The 22,810-nt window shown below is 35.0% G+C and overlaps 1 protein-coding gene across 4 annotated transcripts in view; it reads right to left on the bottom strand.

The window, feature by feature from the left end:
* Positions 1 to 9,295: 9,295 nt before the first annotated feature.
* Positions 9,296 to 22,810, bottom strand: part of LOC124544469 (zinc finger protein jing) — a 120,946-nt gene continuing 107,431 nt past the window's right edge. For all 4 annotated transcript variants that reach the window (XM_047123034.1, XM_047123035.1, XM_047123037.1 and 1 more), the window contains exons 2-6: positions 18,884 to 21,524; positions 18,613 to 18,792; positions 17,128 to 17,269; positions 16,419 to 16,629; positions 9,296 to 13,409 (exon numbers count right to left, since the gene is read on the bottom strand). In XM_047123034.1, the coding sequence (XP_046978990.1) occupies positions 13,037 to 13,409; positions 16,419 to 16,629; positions 17,128 to 17,269; positions 18,613 to 18,792; positions 18,884 to 21,524 (3,547 nt within the window). In that variant the 3' untranslated portion in view covers positions 9,296 to 13,036. The remainder of the gene's footprint in view (positions 13,410 to 16,418; positions 16,630 to 17,127; positions 17,270 to 18,612; positions 18,793 to 18,883; positions 21,525 to 22,810) is intronic.

Here is a 22,810-nt window from a genome sequence, read left to right as displayed (position 1 = left end):
TTTTTATATTTTACATTATAACAATTTATATCTTTAATCTGTAAGTAATTATTTTGTTATTTCACCCTTTTGTCACGACGTTCCGTAATAAAAATCCATTTGAATCTGGTGAGACTGAAAAAATAAATTATGGATTAATAAAAAAAATATGTATTGAATTCTAAATATAAAAACTTTTACGACATAGCTGATAAGTATACCGTGTTCGATTTTTAAATGGAAATGACATCTGATATTCAAAACATTTTAACTTATCTAAAAAATATTCTTTGTAATCTGTGGCGCATTATACACGCCTACACCTGTACAATAAATAAAAATACATAGACAAAACAAACGTACAGTCGATCAAAGTAAATTAAGCATAATCTCTACGAATACAATTAAATATATAATTTTATGATACTTCTGGTAATTACTACATATACGATTATGTATTAAAATATCTTTATATCATATAAGCAGTTGAAGTAGTACTAGTAATGAGCAGAAGTATTCTACAAGTTTATTTAACTGTGATCACTAGACTACTAGATAGATATGTTTTGATAAGCCGTCAAAGCTGGGAACGCGTCGATAAAATAATGGCCAAACGTTGGCTAATAAGTCACGTACACCAAAATAATAAAGTTGGCTCATTTGACTTTGACTTTGGTACTGCGTCAGTTTATCAACGTATATTAATAACCGAAGATAATAAGATGCATACACAAAAAAATTAAAGAAAAAATATACACAGTAAAACATATGAGACTTTATAGTATAAGTATTAGTAAATATATTTAGTAAAATTTTATTTTTGAACAAATATTATTAGATCCACGTACTTAAATAAAATAATTTAATATAAATAGTAGATTATATGACTGTTGAGTTATATACGAAATTTAATTTCTGGATTAGATCGACATAGCTTAATTAAAATATGAACCTTTAGCAAAAACAGAACTGGCGAAACATAAAATCGCAAATTATCACTTCAAACTTCTTTATACTTCTTGTATTTCTTAATATTTCTATTCTTTCTTCCATAACTTATTCTTGTAGTCTGTAGTCGGTCCAGGTCGAGACTTCCACTACGTCACATCACACGTTGTACCACCGAGACCACGTGACTGTGAGGTAATGGCCATTTCAACCCTGAACTTAGTTCTGTTTCTTCTGGATAATAGTCTTCCGTCTTACAGTAACAATTGAATAGTAAATGATGGTAATGAATATTGTTTTAATTAGTATTTTTTTTAAATTACATGCACGGTAATAACTTTACAGATAGAAAGATATATTTATTCTTAACTCGCGTATTAAAGTGCAGGATGTTATGACTTTTTCGTGTTTCAATGTTGATTTGAAATAACATTCAATGAGAAATACAATTATAAAAACAAATAACAGCAAAAACAATACGTTATTGATAATTTATACAAATATAAAATATTGTCTTTAAATAACAACTTATTTGAGATTTAAACTAAGTAATTATGATTTCGTATAAAAGGAATAAGTTATGTAAATTATTTAACTCCGACGAATAATAAGGCAGACTTATAAATTAGCCACAAACATTAAAAAGTTACTTGAATAAAAATATACGAGATAAGTTACAGACTTATTGAAAACATTCAAATGATTATTCTAATATGTTCCGTTTAGTATAATAACAAACCTTGTATAAAATATGTTTACTTACATGGCGCGGGATGTATCGCCGACTGGCTGCGCAGGAGTGGCCTCCAGCGGGACGCTCGTCGCTACCGGCGATATGCTGACAGTGCAACTTGCGTTTCGCCAGAGATTGTGATACATTTTATTACTATTATATTATTATAAACAATTTTTAATTAATTATTAACTATTAACTATAAAAGCCAGTTTTATATTTTTCCTAAGGTACTTTTGAGAGCATAAAAGAATTTTGACCTGACAATATAATAATAAGTTATTTACTTATATGTATTGACATGAAAGGTTATTGACTTGTATGAACATTCTATACTTCTATACTAATATTATAAATGTGAAAGTAACTCTGTCTGTCTGCCTGGCCGTCTTTCTTTCACTACCGAACTACTGAACCGAATTTTATGAAATTTGTTTGGAAGCAAATTTGAGCTTCAAGAAAGGACACCTTTTTTCCTCACTTACGACCAACCAACCCCTAAAACGCTAGTAGTATAGAATATTAATATTGATATATGTACCTACCTATATTTTAATTAGGTTTTGTGTTTCTAAGTAAAGAATGAAGTCCAAGCAATTTAAAAAAAGAAATAAAAAATTTAACGCAAAACTAGTATGAGATAATAATTGTGCGCTATCCTGTGTGAAGGATAAATGGCGTACGAAGTTCCCAGACGTGCTCAACGACTGCTCTTGAGACGCGGAGTATCTTCCACGAAGTATATGGAAAGTCTTGGGCGCACCTTTGAAAACTTGTCAGCTTTATACTTTTAGTAGAGTTACTGTTTTCTTAACTTTAACTGTGTTGTTTGTCTAGAGGCCAGCTCCTTGGGTTCAAACTGCGAATTGTTATAGTACAACAATTAGGTTTTAATATGGAGAATATCTCAGCAACAAGTATTTAGAAGGATACAGTATGTACACATCCATGCCTCGGAAAGTACATAAATGTAGCACCTAAACTATTTCCTGTCCAATCGGATTACAAGAGTGCGGGAATTAATAACACGTTGTTTTTATCATTGCACAAATTAAATATACGCCGATGCCTAACCGTGATATATCATTAAATGTACAGCTACCTACGCAGTCTCTAGACTCCGTATCTGATCCGGATAATATAGAATTTAAAAGTACGTTAACAACAAACTTAAAAGGATAATGTATCATAGAGTTAAATATCAAATCTCTTACTAGATTGTGATTGTAAGCATCGACGTGCTTACTAATGAATGTCAACTTAAATGTAAGTGTTTGGATGTGGATAGATGATATATGAAATTTTTGGATTGTTTTATTCCCCTTGACAAAGAGAAAATCATAAAAATAAATAAAAATATAATTAAGTATAAATGATTACACTTTTCCGTATACAGCCCTTGTTGTTACATTGATAGGTGTGTTTACTTGTGTTTAATGCAATACTTATGCTTTGATAATAATAGGTATACGCGAACACGCTACTGGCCGTTTGGAAAGACTACCGCTGTCACAAAGTGTATTAAAAGATCGTCACATAGATTGTTTTACATATACACTAGCTGCTCGTCCTGACGCATAATGACAGCAGGGCTCAAAACCTCCTCTCTGTTTTTGGAAAAAGTTTAGATAAGCTCTAAACTGTAAGGGTAAGTCGTTTCTTACTAGCACATGCAATTCTTTCCTGCATCGACCAACAATATAGCTCTAATAAATACAAATTAAGCATGAAATTTTCGTAGTGCTTGCTCAGATCTGAGCTCAGAATCATTCGTTACGATTCTGCTAACCACTGGACCATCACGTAGCCACATCGTAAATACAATGCTTAATTTGACCCGGCTTGGCACATAACGTAGGATAAAAATGAGCATTTTTATCTCTATTTAAAAACACGTTGAAATAAACTTTCAGCAAACAAAATATTTGCATAAAATAATAAATTTTTACAATGCGTAGTTTTTGTAATCATTCTAAACTTATGAATTCGAATCGCAATGCATAAAAAATAATCATTTCGAATATCTATATATAAAGGATTTGAAAACAGGCACCAGTTTTAAATACTACAATATAAATTCAGCACGAAAGTATGAAAATTATATTTGATCTCCAAAAATATGCCCATATGTACGTTTTTTTTTACTAACATTGTATATTATCTAAATTATGAACGATAGCTTAAAGCTGAATATTAATAATTGGTTTAGTAAGAGTTCTGAAACTGGTCACTATCATCCTAACAAAAAAAAGACAACACTTTTATTTCTTCTTATTTTTTTTTTGTTCCATTGAATATAAATCGAATTCGATTGGTAATTAATGCCAGTGTACTCGTACGTTTTAGATATTATTAAATTGGCTTGAAATCTTGTATGTATCATATGTATCCCATTTTCATGTTATAAAAAAGGTTTATCCTTTTCACACTTACTTATATATAACAATATTGAGATTTGAAATTACATATTATTATGTTGTTCGTTCAGCGTGGTTTGCTTGGAAACTGTGTCTTATTGTTCCATTTATAAATATCTACATATGACATTCCTTTTAAAATTTACATCGACTTTTAGGTCTAACATATTTGAATTTGAAAAAAACATTACAAGGATTTTGTTGTTGCATAAGTTTTTGAACATAGCAAGACAGCCTTCAGACACTATACGGTACTACACTGTCATGTCATATATGTATATTTATTGTTTTTATTTTAGTCCACCAAATAAAACTTGTGAATGTCCACCGACTGGGCAAGGACAATGGGATAAGAAGGACCACACTGCACCACGCGTCCACATCGAGGGCATCACTGCCCGTAGTATTTTAATATATGCAAAACCATTGGAAACTAAAATGTTATGTCCCTTGTAGTAGAGTAAAATAATATATGTGTATCATACACATCTATTACTTTACTAGTAGAACTTTTATTTGTTAATATGAAGATAATTCGCCAACTAATCAACGAGGGTCATAACGTCTTGCCAATACAGGGATTATAGCTCTTGTAGGGTCAGTAATTATGGATACAGGGCAGGTAAGTAGTACTGACTATAATTAACCATCTCTATTACAATTGGCTAATTTCTCTTCCTAAGAAAACAATATTATTCTCTTTGTTATATTAGTGTACGATTCTGCCACTTAATAGCTCTAAGTTTGTAAAGAAACCATCTGTGGCTAATCCATCTCAGCTCGAGGATACTTGGACTAATTAAGTAGTTTTCACAACATTAAACTAAGTTAATAAACGTTCTTGTCTTTAACACATTTAACCTTTTTGTACTTGATATCCAATTTACAGTATTTATTTAATATAAAACTATTATCATCATATGTAATTAATTTTATATTTACAGCTACCTAAAACCGCGCCTGAATCAAAATGAATGAATACCATATGATTTCGAAGTTTCACATACCTGAATCGATGACAATGAAAATAATATAAAAGTTAATCAATATTTGAACCAAAAATGTAAAATGTTACGTAATATTCCTCAATATAAGTTTGTCATATTATTTTTCATTATCATAATCTTAATTAATTAGTGTAAAAAGCAAATGTTGCAATAAGCTTATGAGGTTTAGAACGAGATCACAAAATAAGTATTCCTAAATTAAATATAATAATTACACATAAGGTACACTTGTACCTTGTTTACGTAACCTGTGTTACGTTTTCCATTAGGGTGTCCATCCTCTAATGGAAAACTAAAAGTATTAATCGTAGTTAGGAGTAGCAATTTAAACAAAATAACACTAAAAACATATTGATATATTATATTTAAATAGTTTATCAGTAGTAATAGGAACTATACGTATACAACTACACTAACTATACACTACTTTATTTAATGTTATTAATAAAAAGTATCGATAAATATCTTGGTAAAAAATTCCAAATAAAATCAGCTGTTCCTGTCGATATCTGAGTGACACTCAACATCGATTGCTTAAAATATTTATTATACAAACCAAAAAAATACATACATTTTATTACATTTTTCTTTATTAAGTTTGAAACACTTAGGTGAAAAAAATTATTTTAGTATTTCCTTATTAAAATAATGAGTCCAAATATCCTTAAAGTCAAGATGCTATTATAGTGTTTCCGGCCCGAGATTGAGCGCACCTGACTCGCGGAGGTATCGTATTGCCTTGTGAAACATTTATCGCATACATTCCCGGCGTAAAATTAAAACTTCGCTTTATTGTAAGTGAATGCTAATCACACCGGCGAATAACAATGCGATCGAGTAGTTCAAAGAAATTGGAAACTTTGCCTGAATATGCCTACTCGGATTATAATTAACGTCATTCGTTCATTACACGAATTGATCTAGAAACATTTTTATGTCGTATGATAATTTTTGTCGAGCAATAATGTATTTTAAGTCAATCTTATTTTTGTTTGGTATCTAATAAACTTATTTCCTCTTTAGATTTTTTGTAGGACCATCTTAATTTCACTGTGTATTCGTATATTTATTAATATGCTTGAGCTTTTTAATTAGTGTAGGTTCTGTTAGAATTTATTACAGTTATTATAAATGTACGAAGTAATCTATATTGATTGATAATAGTATTATATGCTTAGTTACTTGGTAGTAGAGCTTTGTGCAAACCCTTCTGTGTAGGTGTGGTCCTTCTCATCAGATATTCTACCGCCAAAATACAGTACTTGGTATTGTTGTGTTTCGGTTTGAAGGATGAGCGAGCTACTATAACTGCAGGCACAAGGGACATAACATCTTAGTTCTCAAGATTAGTGGCGCATTGGCGATGAAAGGAATCGTTAATGTTAATTACAGCGCCATTGTCTATGGGCAGTGGGACCACTTACTATCAGGTGGCCCATATGCTCGTCCGCCAACCAATAGCATAAAAATATATGAAAGAATTTATGTTTGTCTGTATGATATGCTTTTACGCTAAAACCATTGAACTGCATTTGTTGTTTGTTTGATGTAGAGCAACTATAAAATGAAGCAGGTTTATAGGGTTTTTTTTTCAATCTAATTCCTAAAGGCCGTCCCATAAAACGCGAGCGAATTCGCCTGCGACTTTTAGATAAAGATATAAGAGATATTTTTTGTATTAGCTTATAAAATGAATTTATCAATTAACTATACGGATCATTTAGTTGTAGTAAAGATGTATATGTGTGCGAGTACGGGGTGTATATCACTTGTTCACATACATCACATTCTAGTGTGGGTAAGAAGAATTATGGATTGGCCTCATATCACTTTCTTCTGCGTTAAAAAGAAACTCACATTATATTAATATAAAATGACTACGTAGGATAGCTCTTCCAATAACTACGTTGGTAACTTTATTGGGACATCTACATAAGCACAAACATACATTGGTCTATGTACCTGTGTGCATAGCCTAGTATTTTTTAAGGATAGTATAAAGTCAATAATATAGGTCGTGGTCTAAAATCAAATAATTTATTTATATCCCTAAAATATTCACATTAAACACGCAGTGTTAAAATTACTCTTTTAAGAAAATATGTCAATAAAATGATAATTATTTTAGCTTAGAAAACATTTCTAATTTTAACTTCTATTGTACATATAATATAAAAATAAATAAAAAAAGATCAGTGGCTTAGTTGGACGAGGAAGGGCCCCAGTGCAGAAAAAAGAATCGGGCCCTCACCTTTTCTTTAACTAATAATTATCTACCCTTTAAATATATAGATACCAAAAAATAAATCTTGTACGCAGGGTCGTGATTTTCTAGCTTCAGAAACTTAAGGCATAGTTTAGAGGGCCCCCTGAACTCCGGGGCCCTGGTGCACTGCACCACCTGGCCCTACGATAGCTAGTACTCTGGGAAAGATGGTTCTTGGACTGAGTGCTAGCAGTTTGGTGTTAGATACACTTGTTCTGCTGGTAAATAGCAATGATTAGTATAGTTGTGTTCCGGTTTTTTGAGTCATTGGGCCAGTGAATATAGCGCGAAAAAAACGTTTACGCAATTTTATTTTCAAATAAGAAAGAGTAACTTAGATAATACGTGATTTGCATGTATTAAGCCAAACTTACAAACATAGTTCAGATGAGGTTAAATTATCATAGACCTATTTTATATGTATCATTCTTATACATTTACTTTCCAATATGTACTCAAAGATAAATTGTGACAAATGCTATAATTTCAAACTGTCATTTTGAAGTAAATTTATGATTTGAGGAGTGAAATTAATGCTTAGACTACATTTTCTATTAAATAGTTTATGCAGCCCTGACTTAAGCACAGCAAGCTGTCTGGTGCAGTGTTCTGATGATCCCCATTATCTTCTAAAAATGCTGAACTGATCCGCCGAGGTCCATATCGGTCCAAGAGTTGACCACCATCGACAAGAAGCCTCTAAACGCAACATTCCAGTATTTTGCATGCTGGATTACGATGTGATTAAAATGTGTCATATTTATCTTCACGTATAAATATTATCTGGTATACTCTAATATCCCTGAGTCCGACACCAACTTCTCAATGCACATTGAGCATCGTATACTTAGTTCATGTGTAAGAAAATATATATAATCAATCGATATTAATTGAATACAGACAGAAGACAAATTAGAAGCAATTTAATGTCAAGAAGTTTAATTTAAAAAAAAATATTTCAATTGTTTTTCATTAGGTCTGACGTTCTAGGTTACATTTTTTCTATCGCTAAAAATAATTAATATTGGTCTAAATTAAAGGTATATAATAAAATATACAACACCGTACAATATTAAAGTCTAAGTTAAATTTTATGAATTGCTTATTCGTTATTGATATTAAATAATCTATACGAGTAAAATTCCCTGTTCAACAGTTATGTTGAGAAGATGCTGAGAGAAGCGTCAATTTTTATTATCTTAATAATTTGTTTACACATTTTTTTATCTTATAATTTACCTTGCCCTAAAAGCATGAGTTGATATTATAAATCCATAATAACCATAGAAGATATATTAAATTGTTCAACATTACAGAAGTTTAGTAAATATAGTAGGTAGCAAGCTTGCGGCCTCTTAGTTCTTGTGAATTAATTCGTCTTGTAAAAATATTTTCTAGTTTTTTAAACGCAATATAAAATTATGCAACGTTTGCAAGACTTAACTTTATAACAATTCGCGCTTATTATAAAAAATGTTCATTAAGCTAGTGTCGTATTGCAATAGCCTTGAATCATAGAAACGAACATTGACATTGTATTTACCATCATATATACCTATTCTTTATTTTTTTGCTATAATAACAAATTACTCATCATTTTAATCCACTAATTAACCACTCATTTATGTAATACCTTATTATTCATAATAAGTCAAAACTCAAAATATATAGTATCCAGATAAACTATTACAAACACGTTTGAAGCGCCATCTTAGTGTTTTTTTTTAATTCGCGGATTTGATATTTTAAACGTGCCTCACGTGGTGAAATGCAACAATGCATTCTGCCTTATACATTACCGCTCATGAATAACTTGTCAATATTTGTTATTACATTGGATAACTTTGTCATCACTTTTCCTAATAAAAATATTATATCACAAGGAAAATCATAATCAAAACTCATACATATATATTTAAAAGGTTCACTTTAATAAAACACAACATAATCAATCATACAATATGTATTTAATATAAGATACAGTACTTGTGACATGTGGACAAATCATCGTATATAAAAAAAATCTTACAATTACTAAATTGAAAGAATTCCAAGGTTCGAGATTAACATAACATCCACTATTATTATGCCCAAATGTGTGATAAATTAATTGAGGTAGATACCCCACCGCGTGGGTCAAATAATATAACTTTCGGATTCCACCATCCAGGGTCAAAGCAAATAAGAATGCGTTAAACATTATACTATATATAATTAAATATCTACAAATTGAATATACGTAGTGCACACTATTCGGGATACAGGCTCCACATAGTACTATTGGATTCCAAACATTTACAATAAAGGAGAACATTCATAAACGCAACGCATATAGGAAACATGTTGAAAGACAACTCGCGAACGCTACACTAACCGCGACCCCGCGTGACCCGGCACCGGGACCGACCCGGGACCGACCCGGCACCGGGACCGCGCCGGGGCCGACCTCACCCAGGCGCGAAGCAAATTACCTCTGCCGTATAATACTTAGCAATAAATTACTTAACTATTTACAATCATCGTAAAACCTGACCAAAAATCGCGAGAATTCAACTACCATTTTCTACAATCCCGTCGCTAATTAGCCTAGTGGCGCCATCTGTTTCTGGTCAAGGTTTACACGTTTTGTACATGCGTGTCGTCGCAGCCGTAATGTGGTTCACGCCTTCACATCGCCATCGGACACTCCGGAGTTATAACGAAATGCGAATCAGTCACAGTCGGTTTAGGAAAACTACGTTTGTTCCCCGAAAATACTTTGTTCATCGAATCAGCGATAAACTTCGCTGCGGAGATTAAAATTATATTTAACTTAAATTACACCTTATTTTGCTGAGCAAGTCTAATAGAAGGCACTCGCCCTCCTATACGCCGAACTAAACTCTCGCACGACTCGATCCTCTATGACTATTGTGGCAGTGATAAAAATATATCGTTTTCTATCCGCATATCATTAATGTTTCATTTAATATAATTTAGTTGCCATCATCGGCAATGTTCACGATCACAAAATATTTCTCTGCCTAACATTTCGAACGGCTAATCTAATCTAAGAACGATAATTAATTATTATCAGTTAATTTTAAAAATGTATCCAAACACTAAAATAACCGCCGATTCTTAAGATATAAGCAAAAATTATATTTGTACTCAAGCTTTTATAGGCCAAATGGTTTACGCTAGTCGTCGTAAAGTATCAAGATAAACCGATCGAGCTACATCGAAGCGTAAGAAGACAGCCCCGAGTATTATGTCTACTATACTTCTACTTTTATTCCAAAAAATAAAACACACGTAGACGATATTATTGATTTCAGATTTTGAGTGGTAGCGTTTACAAAACATGTATAAAAAATTTGTAAATGTTATCAAACGTCGATGCTGTCTCCTTAGTCCAAGATGTACACAACAAAATTCATTTTCACTGCCGATTTATTTGAGATCAAATCAAGTCCACAAAATTATACGGATACAAAAAGGAATACCTATAATTTCATCTCACTGAATTTGGTGTCAAATTTAACTATTAAATTAATTTAAAAAAGTGAGCCAATAAAATATGGCACTACTATCAGTGCAGAAACAAATAATTAGTCTAGTTTCGTTTTAATTTATTATAAAAAAAATAATCAGTACATTGGAAGCATTCCAAATAGTATCTATCTGTAAGTAATATTACGAAACCACACCGACAATCAGGCACCAACTTGACTACTTTGAGAAATTTTCCTAACACTTCTTTGGGTCCATACCTACTAGGAATAAGTTCAGAATTGCATACTGCCGTCACGAGGCCGGCCCGCTTCTGCAATACCGAACGTACTCGAGTTACATTTTTCTATTAGATTACATCGACTTTACAAATTCATTTACAAGTCGGATTGTGGTGAAGTACTTTACTATTCAATTATTCATTAATCATTCAATCGATTTATTTTCAGTACTAAAACGCCTGAGACTTAAGAGATAAACAGTATAAAATCCACCACAAGAATTTTATCAAACCGAATAGTGAAGTACCTCAAACATACCGACGACATTCAATATAGTACACCTCTTAACATCACGCCGGCTCCATTCAATTTACACATAACGCTAGAGGGCGCTACACTAACAAAATGAACCTAGAACGATATACCTGTCCCTCTCGTACATATCGCTGTAGCTAATGTAAGAAAGGGACGGCGATACACGCCCCGTCCCGCGTGCACACAATTCGTCCTAACTTAGTCTACAGGCACTAACTAAAAATACTAGCGAGATCGCGTGAGCACAGAACACAATATTTTTTAATTTTATTTAACATTCAATTGTATAACACCTTACGGCTAAAAAGGCATTGTCTTCTGTATAGGGCCATCCAAAAAGATTAAAATCTAAATCCGTCTACAAATTCTGCTATGGACATTTATCATCGACTTCGTCATCGCCATTATTATATCATTAAAGCAATTTGTTTTACAGAGACCATCCAATTTTACTAATAATTACATTTAATTAAGTTATTTATTGCTTAATGTTAACACATCCATTGTAAATTGGTGTTTATAATATATCACGTTCTGACTCTACCATCTAGCGATGTTCTAAATTTATAGATTTTTTTTTCGTTATTAAAATGTAATTGAATGTCAGTGGAATAAAACAAATTGCTTTACAACCCATACGATACCTCACATTTTCTAAGATTTATGAATATCGGAAACAAAGAAAAAATATAATGAGATTTGTTCTATTTACTGTATTGTTGATAACTAAAATAAAATAAATTGAAATAAAAATTTAAACTAAATTATATTTTTTTCTTTCTTTCTTAGTGTCATATTACAAATTGTAATACGATTAGATTCTAAGTGTATCTAATTTTGTCAGAACTCATAAAAAAAATCTCTCCGAATTAAAAAGAAATACAATAAATCGTTGCGTAAAATTATTTTATAATATGATAAAAAATACATCATTATTGCCATTAAATGCTTTGAACTCATCAGCACTTTTCGGATCGCTTCCTTGAACCCACACCCTTAGACTAACATGTCTAGATTATTATTCAATAATTACTTTACGTTACAAAACTGCTAAAAAACTTGTGCGCGGAAAATAATATCTGTCAATTATCTATTCTTATCACAAATATTTTATTGCTAACGGTAAAATCGTCGATGCAAAGTTCGTATATTATTAAACTAAACACAACATCGATGGCAGTGGAATGACTGCCGCGTCACACTCGGATACGCAACGAACGCTTGAAATATTTATAGTCAAAAGACCTCAATGGGAAGGTCTCGGGTGTGAACACGATCAACGTTCAAGTATTCGAATGTGAGGCGGCACTGAATTAACGTCAGACAGCTGGCGATTCTGTCAAATAGAAAAAAAAGGAATCTCATTTACTGAACACGGTCAAAAACGTCATCAAAATGGAACCCTAAAAAACTATCTGCGAGTTGATATGACTACGGGTAAACCTGATATAAATTGAACACGGCTACGGTACGATGCGCTACGTAGAGGCACTTGGTGATACTCGATCGAGCTTAACCGAACATCGATGACCTTGTAAAGTTGGCACCTCGGGAAGCGGAAGCGTCGTCCCGAACTTCGATTCGAAATCAAAACATCCAAGCCCCGAAATAAAATATTCACGTTTATACGTTAGTAAGTATGTACAAGGGCAGCGCGACTACCGGCCGCAGGGCGAGAAGGCGTTGGCGCCGTAGGGGCGGCCGAGCTTGCGCTTGCGGGCGCCGGCGGGGCGCGCGGCGCGCTCGTCGTCGTCCAGGCGCATGGGCAGGTTGGTGGCGCTGCAGTCGCTGCGCTCGCGGCGCTGCTTGGCGATGAGGTTGCTGAGCAGGCGCGCCGACGTGCAGTGGCGCGCGGGCAGCAGGCGCACGGGCGCGGCGGGCGCGCGGCGCGCGGGCGGCGGCGACGCGGCGCCGCGGTACGAGCGGCAGAACTGCTCGTACAGAAGCACCTTCGTGTGCGCCGGCAGCGACGAGATCTCCACTCGCTTGACGCGCTGCACCTCTTGCTCCGGCACCCACTCGTCCTCCAGCCTGCAACGGGGCGGTGGTCAGCACGGGCGGCGGCCGAGCCACACAGAAGGCGACCGCCGGCGCGAGCGCGAGGGGACCTCGCTCGTAACGACCTCTGGGAGTGTGTTTGGCAGTCTCGATGGGTTGCGAGCCCATATGGTATGACTATCGTACGGCTAGTGATTATGGTAGAGGTGATCATGCAAGCTGCGATTGTAGTAGCGAAACTTAAAAGAGAAACAGCCCCTATGCGCTATAAAAATTAGTTGTTTTAGAGTTGCCACGTCTAAATTCCAAGCTGTTACATGACACAATCGTGATACTAAACGATAGGGGCTGGCAACCCTTTAAATTGCTAGCAACGAGTAATTTATAATAGATGTTACAATTTAAATTTACATAAATTTAATATAAAACTTTTTTCTTAGTAATAGCCAATCGTTCAATTTAAAATGCTAGCAACTTTATCCACATTGCTTCTGTGTGGCTACGTATAAATGATAGTGTCAACACTTAGCATGCACAGATAGCGGTCATAAACCACAGGAGGATCAATTACATGTTTTTTATACGAGTATTTATCTCTTAGCTCGTAAATAAAAAAACATATTTCTGATCCTACAAAGCCGTATAGAAGCAACATAAGTGTTGAGGATCAGTTGCATACATTCCAGCCCGCTTTATTTATATTAATTATTTCATCAATTTGATCACGATTGATTTAAATGCACTTGATCCCTACATTAAGCTGATTAGTCAAAGTTTTATACGAGGTACGAAGATCATTTGCACAAATAATTAATCAGACCAATATTATAAATGCGGTAGCAACTCTCTATATATTTGCATGTTCCTTTATCACGAATAATCTACAGAGCCGATAGTAATACTTGACATATTATAGAACGCCTGAAATCTGGATAAGGTAAAATTCATGTAAGGTACGAGAAAAAGCCGAAGTGAGCCAATTGTATAATCTGACGTTAACAGTTGTGAATGCTTTTTAAACGTCAAATAACATGGATTAATTGTAAGTGCATAAAATCCTCTAAAATTAAACTTAAACATATAAAGAAAATAAACGATAATGAATTCTAAGAAATGAATGTACGAAATGTTTATCTAGTCTTATCGGTGCTGATTCTGTAGCACACCATCACCAAACTAATTTAACTAACTTGCTATTCCTTTACCCCTGGTGTCGTCCAGGGTTACAGGAATAGCCAAAAACAGGAGATGGATATGCTTTTAGTAAAATTATCTAATTCCCGGTTACTATGTTAATTAAATTGTTAGTTTTGCTTACGAATCGTAGAATAGGCTATTTGACAATGCGAAAAATAAACTGTGCATTATTGTAATCAGTGTATATTGTGCGTTTAAAAATGGTTATTTACTAACGAAAGTTGAAAATAATACTTAATTTATTCAAAAATCTGTCAATAAAAATGCAAATTTTTAAACGTTTGTCACGTGACACAAACGCTTCTGATTGGCCGGGCTTATGATGAAGTCACTTTCTTGTAAACTTTGCTTTTCTACTATATGTACCACAGATTAAAATACAGGAAAGTGACGTCACCGACCCCATTGCAGCGCCATATTGTCCAAGTAGAGTTTGTGTTCGCGCGCTATTTAATATGGAATTTTTAATATATTTTTCGGCAAATATGTACTAGGAACAAAAAACACAAGTTTTACTGTGTTCATTAACTTCTACTAAATAATATAAAGTGGATTTTGAAAACCAGTCAAATAGCCTATTGCGAACGAGTCGTAATTCCAAAGCGTTCTTATATAAAAAGTTTCTTAAACATTACTGATGTAAATATTAACCGGGAATTAGAGACTTTGTTTAGCAGAGTCGGCACCAATATCAACAAGTAACAATGTCAATGAATTAAAAGAGCATAAAATTGAAAAAACATTGAACACTAATATCGAGTGAAGAAACAGTTAATCTATGTATTTTCTTTACATTTAAGAATAATTTTGACTATTTATGACCCACCTGAATGTTACCTGTTTTTTTTTAAATTATTTCTACTAAAACCTGACACAATCCGAGCTGTAAATTTACGCAATTCATATTATTTAATATTCAAGAACAACTAAATCTCTTTTGTGCATCTGTAAATTGATTTTTTTTTCTTTAAGTAACTCCTGTCGTTTAGCAAAATAATCAAAACCACACTCCCAATTGTAAACGTTGCAAAACTTCTTTATATACTTGAAATAATAGTTTTTAAATACTCCAAATTCAATGCTTACCTGAAAAACACATTCTGTTATATACAATATCAAAACATTTACAATAAACCTTAGCTTATGTATAAGAAGTAAAATCGAATTTGGTAAAACGATTCAGTAATTTTTGGCAACTTTGAAATCTTATCAAACAATCGGGTCGTATCAGGATATACAAACGAGAGATTTTGTTGAAAGTTAGATTAGGAATTTAAATGGAACCATTCAACTGATATGAATATTATTAAAGTGTTATGGAGGCATTTGTGACAATTTAATAATATTGCGAGAATGTGAGCAATTCTGAAAGTTAAACGTCTAGATATCTTCATCATGAGTTCTAAATTGAAAACTTTTAGATATAAGAACAGGATTATTCTGGTATTCTTTAAATTTTTGGTCTTAACTAAACATTGAATAGAACTATTTTAAACCGATTTAAACTACAGGAAATTATGACCACGTGACCCGCGATCAGACTAGGTAGTTCAGGTCACAATTTTCTGTCAAAAATAAATAAATATTATTTTCAACTACCACCGGCTGTTCCTGTACTACGATAACTCGACTGACGCCGAGAAAAAATATTTATGAATAGCGGATGTTAAAAATAATGAACACATGCGATCTAAATCTGTTCAAAATAGTCACTTCGAATGTCAATTTTAAAATTCAGAATTCTTCCTAGTCCATTGAGTGGCAATTCGTAATCATCCTTCGAATGTCTCGAGAGTGCGGCGGGACACGACCCGTGTGCGGTGCGGGGGGGGGGCGGATACTCACACGTGCGGCGGGTAGTAGGTGACGAGGGCCTCGCGCCGCGCCTCGGCCGCGTTGTAGCGCGTGGCGGCCAGCGCGGCGTGCAGCGTGAGCGTGTGGCGGCCGGCCGGCTCGCGCAGCGGGCACGCGCCGCCCAGCCGCCAGCGCGTGCTGCGCGACAGGCGCCACGCCAGACCCTCCATCATGCCCGCGTCGAAGAAGTCGAACATGCGCGCTGCAAAGCCGTACGTGCGCGTTACTAAACGACCCGCCAGCGAGAACCACGGAATGCAACCCAGTCCGAACATATTTCTTATACACCTTTTTGGAAACTTCTATGCGTACACATTTATACAACAACAGCCTGTAAATTCCCACTGCTGGGCTAAAGGCCTCCTCTCCCTTAGAGGAGAAGGTTTGGAACATATTCCACCACGCTGTTCCAATGCGGGTTTTTGGAATACACATGTGGCAGACTTTCTATGAAATTTGTCACATGCAGGTTTCCTCACGATGTTTTCCTTCACCGCCGAGTACGAGATGAATTATAAAGACAAATTAAGCACATGAATCAGCGGTGCTTGCCTGGGTTGAACCCGCAATCATCGGTTAAGATGCACGCGTTCTAACCACTGGGCCCACTCGACTCTTACACATTTGATACACAGAAATTATCAAAAACGATTAGGACCTCTCTCCGAAAATTTGTCTTGTAAACATTTCATAAACTTACCAGACCAAGGCTGTCTTCGGTATCGCAGTTTCTTTCCATTGCGTCGTATTAGTTTCGCGGAGCTGTCCGTTGCTTTTTTCCCGTTGCTCGTGTTGGGCGACGTTTCGTTGAAGTGGTTGTTGACGTGACGTTCCAGCAATATCTGTAAATTTATACCATTAAAGTTACACATGGTGTAAACTGAATTTTAGGAACTTCATTGATGAGTTATACATATCAAATATTTTCAAAAAAAATATTTTGGGACAATTATCATAAATATTTCAGAAACATGTTACCTGCACATTTCAAAGTTTCAATTTAACAAGACTAAGTAATGTTAGAAATATACATGATGCTCTTTAATTTCTTTACGAACTATATACGTATAACCTCTCAATGACTACATTTTTAAACCTAACACAATACTTGTTTCCGTCGTGTTGTTCCAATCCAAGACTTCATAGCATCCTCTCGATGTGAAAAAAACAAAAATAATTGGTCGAAAAGTAGGACGATAGACTTTGACGAACGATAATTCACAACCCGTTCTGTAGTTTTGACTGTACATAATATTTAGAAAGAACTAACAACTAAAAATTTTGAACTCCTTTCACCTAAAGTTACCGAATAAAATATATTAGCTTTCTCCATATTTAATCGTACAAAATCTATTTTGTGTAAAATAAAATAAAAGTCTAAGACGCGAAGAATCGTTGTGGTTTTCTCGTTGGTTTCTCCTTGATCCTTAGAACAGAAAACATAACACAAATTTATCTTCCTACGATCAATTAAGACGATATAAATATTTTAGCTCCTCAAATCAAGAACCACCGGTGGCACCATCACGCTACAAACCATCGAATGAAGACGACAAAATTTCTACTGCCAATTAAAGTAGTAACTTAATGAATTAGACAAATTGAAAATCAGATAACTTGTTATACAAACTCTTTAAATAAATGAAGGTGATATGCCACGTGATCAATCAGTAATTGAATCACGTAACAATACTATGAACTTTCTCAAAAATATCAACTTTGCGAAGGATGTAAAAAAATTTGAAGAAGTTGTCTGAATTATCACTCTTTTATCATACGAGAAATATGATCCGATTGCTGATGACTGGAATTGATTTGAAGAGAACTAATTTCTAAACCATAAATTTATACAACAAAAATGCCTGTTTCCATAATTCGAAGTTATTTCAAAATACCGTTGAAAGCTATGAAATAAACGATTGAAGAATTACAGAAAAAAGCACAGAGCGACGACAAAAATCAGTGTCGAATCCCAATTTTATTTAGGTAAATACGAGAATATTTACATAAACATCTCACTGTGGGAAATTAATTGTAAAAACCAAAATATCAAAACCGTCAAAACGATATAGACAATAACTCATTCGACCCTTAGAAGCGATGTCGTTATTGTGGATACGTTTTGGCGATGTGCATCATGATTCCTATAATCAAAAAGTGAGTGAAACAAAGAACGTAATTGTACCTGCGTGGAGAATCTTCTGTCGCAGCCATCGACGATGCACTTGAAGGGCTTATTGCCGCCGTGCGACAACGTGTGCCGCTCCAGCCACAGCCTCGAACACGATGGCTTGCCTCGTACTTTACACTGCTCCCACAAACATACGTAATTCTCTCTGCCCGCTTGTGACTCCACATGGACAGACTGAAAAATAGATAAGGTTTAAAATGAATATAAATTTTTATATTGTGCATAGTCAATGGTAAATTATGTGAATCGTTTTTATGAAACCAACCTGTAAATGCTCTAAAAGATCTGTATCGCTCTCTAATTCCATTTTGCAATTCTCCCATAGACAAACTGTCGTATTTGTCGTATCTGTACTAGACTTCCTTTTGTTACTCTCAGGCTTTATGAGACTTCTCGGAGGAAATCGCAGTATTTTAGGTTGCTTTAAAATCGGACTTTTCTGGCTACTTGTTGCTTCAACTGAGCTCACGCTGACACTAAGAGATAACGAAGAATCGTCATCACACTCCTTACTAGTTTGCGAGTCACTTGGCGAAGCAATGGACTTATCAGTTCCTATCCCTGATTCTGATGACTCTGTAGTCGCACTACAAAAATTAGCTTCTAACAGAGTATTTTGAACATTCGATGAAACGTCTTTTAGAACGGTTATTTGAGTAAACAGTGTTTCTTCTCGTCTTGCAACTGCTTCTACTTTTCTTAATTCTTCAACCATGTCCTCTTTAGATGCATTATTCACAACGTCAATCTTTTTCTCTACTTTTGATACTGTTGCAAGCTCTTCAAGATTAGCTGAACAACTACTAACTTGTGCAAAAGGCCTCGAAGATATTTTATTAGAATCTAGTGGAAATATGTTATTATTAACAGTTTTAGACAGCCAAGGTATATCACACTTTTGGTTTGTTAGTTCGCTTATTTCAGTTTCCTTTACGGTACTGCTTGGTGGTTCTGTACCTTGAATAGGATTGTCAGGTGGTTTAACGGGCGCTATAGGTATACTACTCGAGTGTAATGTTTGAGCGGTATAGTTAGTAACCAAGGAAGGGTGATGTACTAATGGATTTGAAGACGATGTTTGCGAAGGTGCCGAGTTCGTACTCGTATAACTCCACGTCTCTTTGACATTCATATTTGGCACTGAAGTAACAATGAATCCAGGTTGAGGTACTAATACAGAGTGGCTTAGATTGACAGTAAAATTTTGTTTAGGTTGAACTGTCATCCCAACAGCCTGCAGTCCTGTGACATTTTTATTCATTACTGGTATAGACTGACTAGTGGCTGGGCCAGATTTATTAGCAGTTGTATACGTAGGTGGTATCGTATTTGCAAGTTTTAGTAAGGTACCGTTTATGAGAATTTGCGCAGCCTGTTGGTTCGTTAGATGCTGATGATGCTGATCTGGTCTTTGTGTTGTTATCTGAGGATTTTGCGGAAGAACAAAATTGGGCATTTTCGCCATTATATTCGGTATTTGGACCACAGTTCCGTTGATATTCTGCACAAGCGGAAAAACGTATTGACCGTTCAATTTATTCGGACTTGTCACATTGACATTAGTTCGGTTAAAAGTAGCTATATTACCTTGTTGGTTCAACGTCTGTGATGGTAGCCCATTTTGTGGTATCCGTAACGTAGTAAGCATCACGTTTTGAGGAACGGCAACGAACGAAGCTAAATTAGGTGATTGTACTGTACCATTGCAAGGCTGTGGAATATTTATTTGATGGCAATTTTGCAAATTTGCTACAGGCACATTTATATTACCCAGACTTCCGTTAACCGTCATAGAAACTTGTCGGACACCGTTTGGAATATTCATCTTTGGTGCCGTATTCGCTTCACCAGGGACATTTTTAACGGGAGAATTTTGTAATAAATTTGTACAATTTTGTTTCTGTAGTTGGACGTGTTTCAGATTATTAGCTTTAGACCAGGTTAAGTTTTTACTATTTGCAATACAAGCGGATGATTTACGGTTCGTCCTCTTAGAAGTTTGCGTATTTTTTCTCAAAGGCTCCTTCTTTGTTGAAGTTTTATTTACCAGATTTAAGTTGTTTGAACCACACGTGACTCCATTCATTCTACTATCTAATTTGGTAGTAGAGCTGACGATCCCATTTAGTTTAGTAGAGTCTGGTTTTACAGTTTGTTTTTTTGGTGATTGGTTCATAGACGTGGCAGGAGCAATCCGTAGTCCTACTATATCGCTCGAAGCTGGAATCGCAACTTTAGCTTTATTCATATTCGCCATAACATTGGCGGTTGGGCCTTGAGTAGTTTTGAGTTTTTTGCTATCGGCGTTAAAAAAACTTCCAGAATTCCTTTCTTTATTAAACGCTTCAATCCCGTGTCGAGTTTCCATAAAGCCGTTCATTTTATGTGTTTCCTTAGCTCTAATACTTTCTTTAATACCATTAACATGCATATTTGATGATGTTTTTAGAAAATCATTTTTAGAGCAGTTTGCTGCATTTTGGCTAATTGGCTTTCTCTGTGTTTCATCGACGAGAACTTTCGGACTTAGCGTTTGCGATAAATACGAAATATATTTTTCGAGATCATGCGTGACGCCATTTTTAGGTAGGCACTTTTTCTTGGTGTCATTGTTGTTAATTGAATTACTATCACGCTTGACGCCGTTCTGTGGCTTCATTTTATGATTGAAGTACTCTGTTATGCGGCGATGAATGGGTGGGTTTGGCCGACGGAGGGGCGCGGGTTGAGCCGCGAGGCGTCGCGGTCCCGGCGGCGCCGGATCGCTCGCCCAAGGTGGCATGCGCGCGCCAGCGCTCTCTTCGCTCGTGCTGCAGGCCGACTCGGGGCTTCGCGGCGAACGCGGCTCAGTGATGTCGCTACCGCTGCAGCCGCTGCTTTCCGTAGGACTTAGCACCGCCACTCCACTGAAAAATAAGAGAAAATTTAAATCAAATAACATTCTGATTGAAGTACATTTGACGTAAGCCTGTATTATATCAACGTAACGAGATTATTTTATAATATCGTTCGATTTACGTTTTTTAAGTTTATGACAATCAGCTGTTGATTGCTTGCAATCGATCACACGCGAGGATAGAGCAAGTAGAGGAGGAAACGGGACGGCATGTGTCGCTCGACGACCGAGAGCGATGTAAGGTGCAATGCCCTGACGGTCCAGTGCAGTGACGCAACGAGACGCGTCGCTGCACTGACCGACCGTCCGATGCGCATTAGAATTATTATTTTCGGCGTATGACATTCACCGCACGTAATTCTACGCCGTAGGCTGTGACAAATGAAGAAATAACTTCATAGCCGAGATTTTTTTTATTTTTATTTTAAATAAGCTTGTAACAAAGCGCTCGCACGATGTGACTAAAAAAGGAAGGCAGGAAGATGACAGTGTCAATTTACTTTTAGAAATACGAGTAGAACATATTTTTTAAACAAATTAATTGCGAAAATTATTATCCTAATTCATTGTATTATTAACTCTAGAATCTCTTACGGCTTTTATTATTTACAAGTATATTTTTCTGTAATAATATTTCAATGCATGGCAATCTAGTTTAGGTAACTGCGGTTTATGATATGAACTTAGAGTCTTTTTTCCTTTGAAGAGTCATATTAGATTATCTTTGGATTTTTGTGTACATTCACGTAGGGTGTTGCCCAAGTCGTCAAGGGTGCACCCTCGCCCTTCGCCCAGCGACGCGCATAGGATTTTCGTTTTCCCCTTCTTTTCTCTCACTTTTAGAGAAGCTTTGTCTCTAATTGACCTAATTTTTTAATATCTATTTTTAAAAGCACGTACCATTTATTCTTGCAAGGGGAAAATATGATTATTTTTGAAGGATCTTTAATCCTGAACTTTGAGAAGTCATCCAATTTCCTTTCAATTAATTAAAAGAAAATGTGAACAATTTTGTTCCTTTTTAAAAAGAAGCCACAAACAGGTTTCAGGTTTTTTTAGTAATAAGAATAGTAAAGATATATTATTTAGTAATCATATTTACATTTAAATGTTATTTAAGACCAGCTTTTTCGTGGAGCCAATAAATTCTATATACAATTATTTAGGACTAACAGTAAGTAACAAAAAAATAATACTTTTATTTAAACAATTTGATGAAATTAATAAAAACAAATCGTCTGAATTGTCTCCTAAGAATAATTGAAAATAAAAACAAGTTATGGTGTAAATACTACT

Source organism: Vanessa cardui, chromosome 4, assembly GCF_905220365.1.
Source record: "Vanessa cardui chromosome 4, ilVanCard2.1, whole genome shotgun sequence".
Lineage (NCBI taxonomy): Eukaryota > Metazoa > Arthropoda > Insecta > Lepidoptera > Nymphalidae > Vanessa > Vanessa cardui.
The sequence above is the reverse complement of the archived record's forward strand: the minus strand, read 5'-3'. Positions and strand labels throughout refer to the sequence as shown.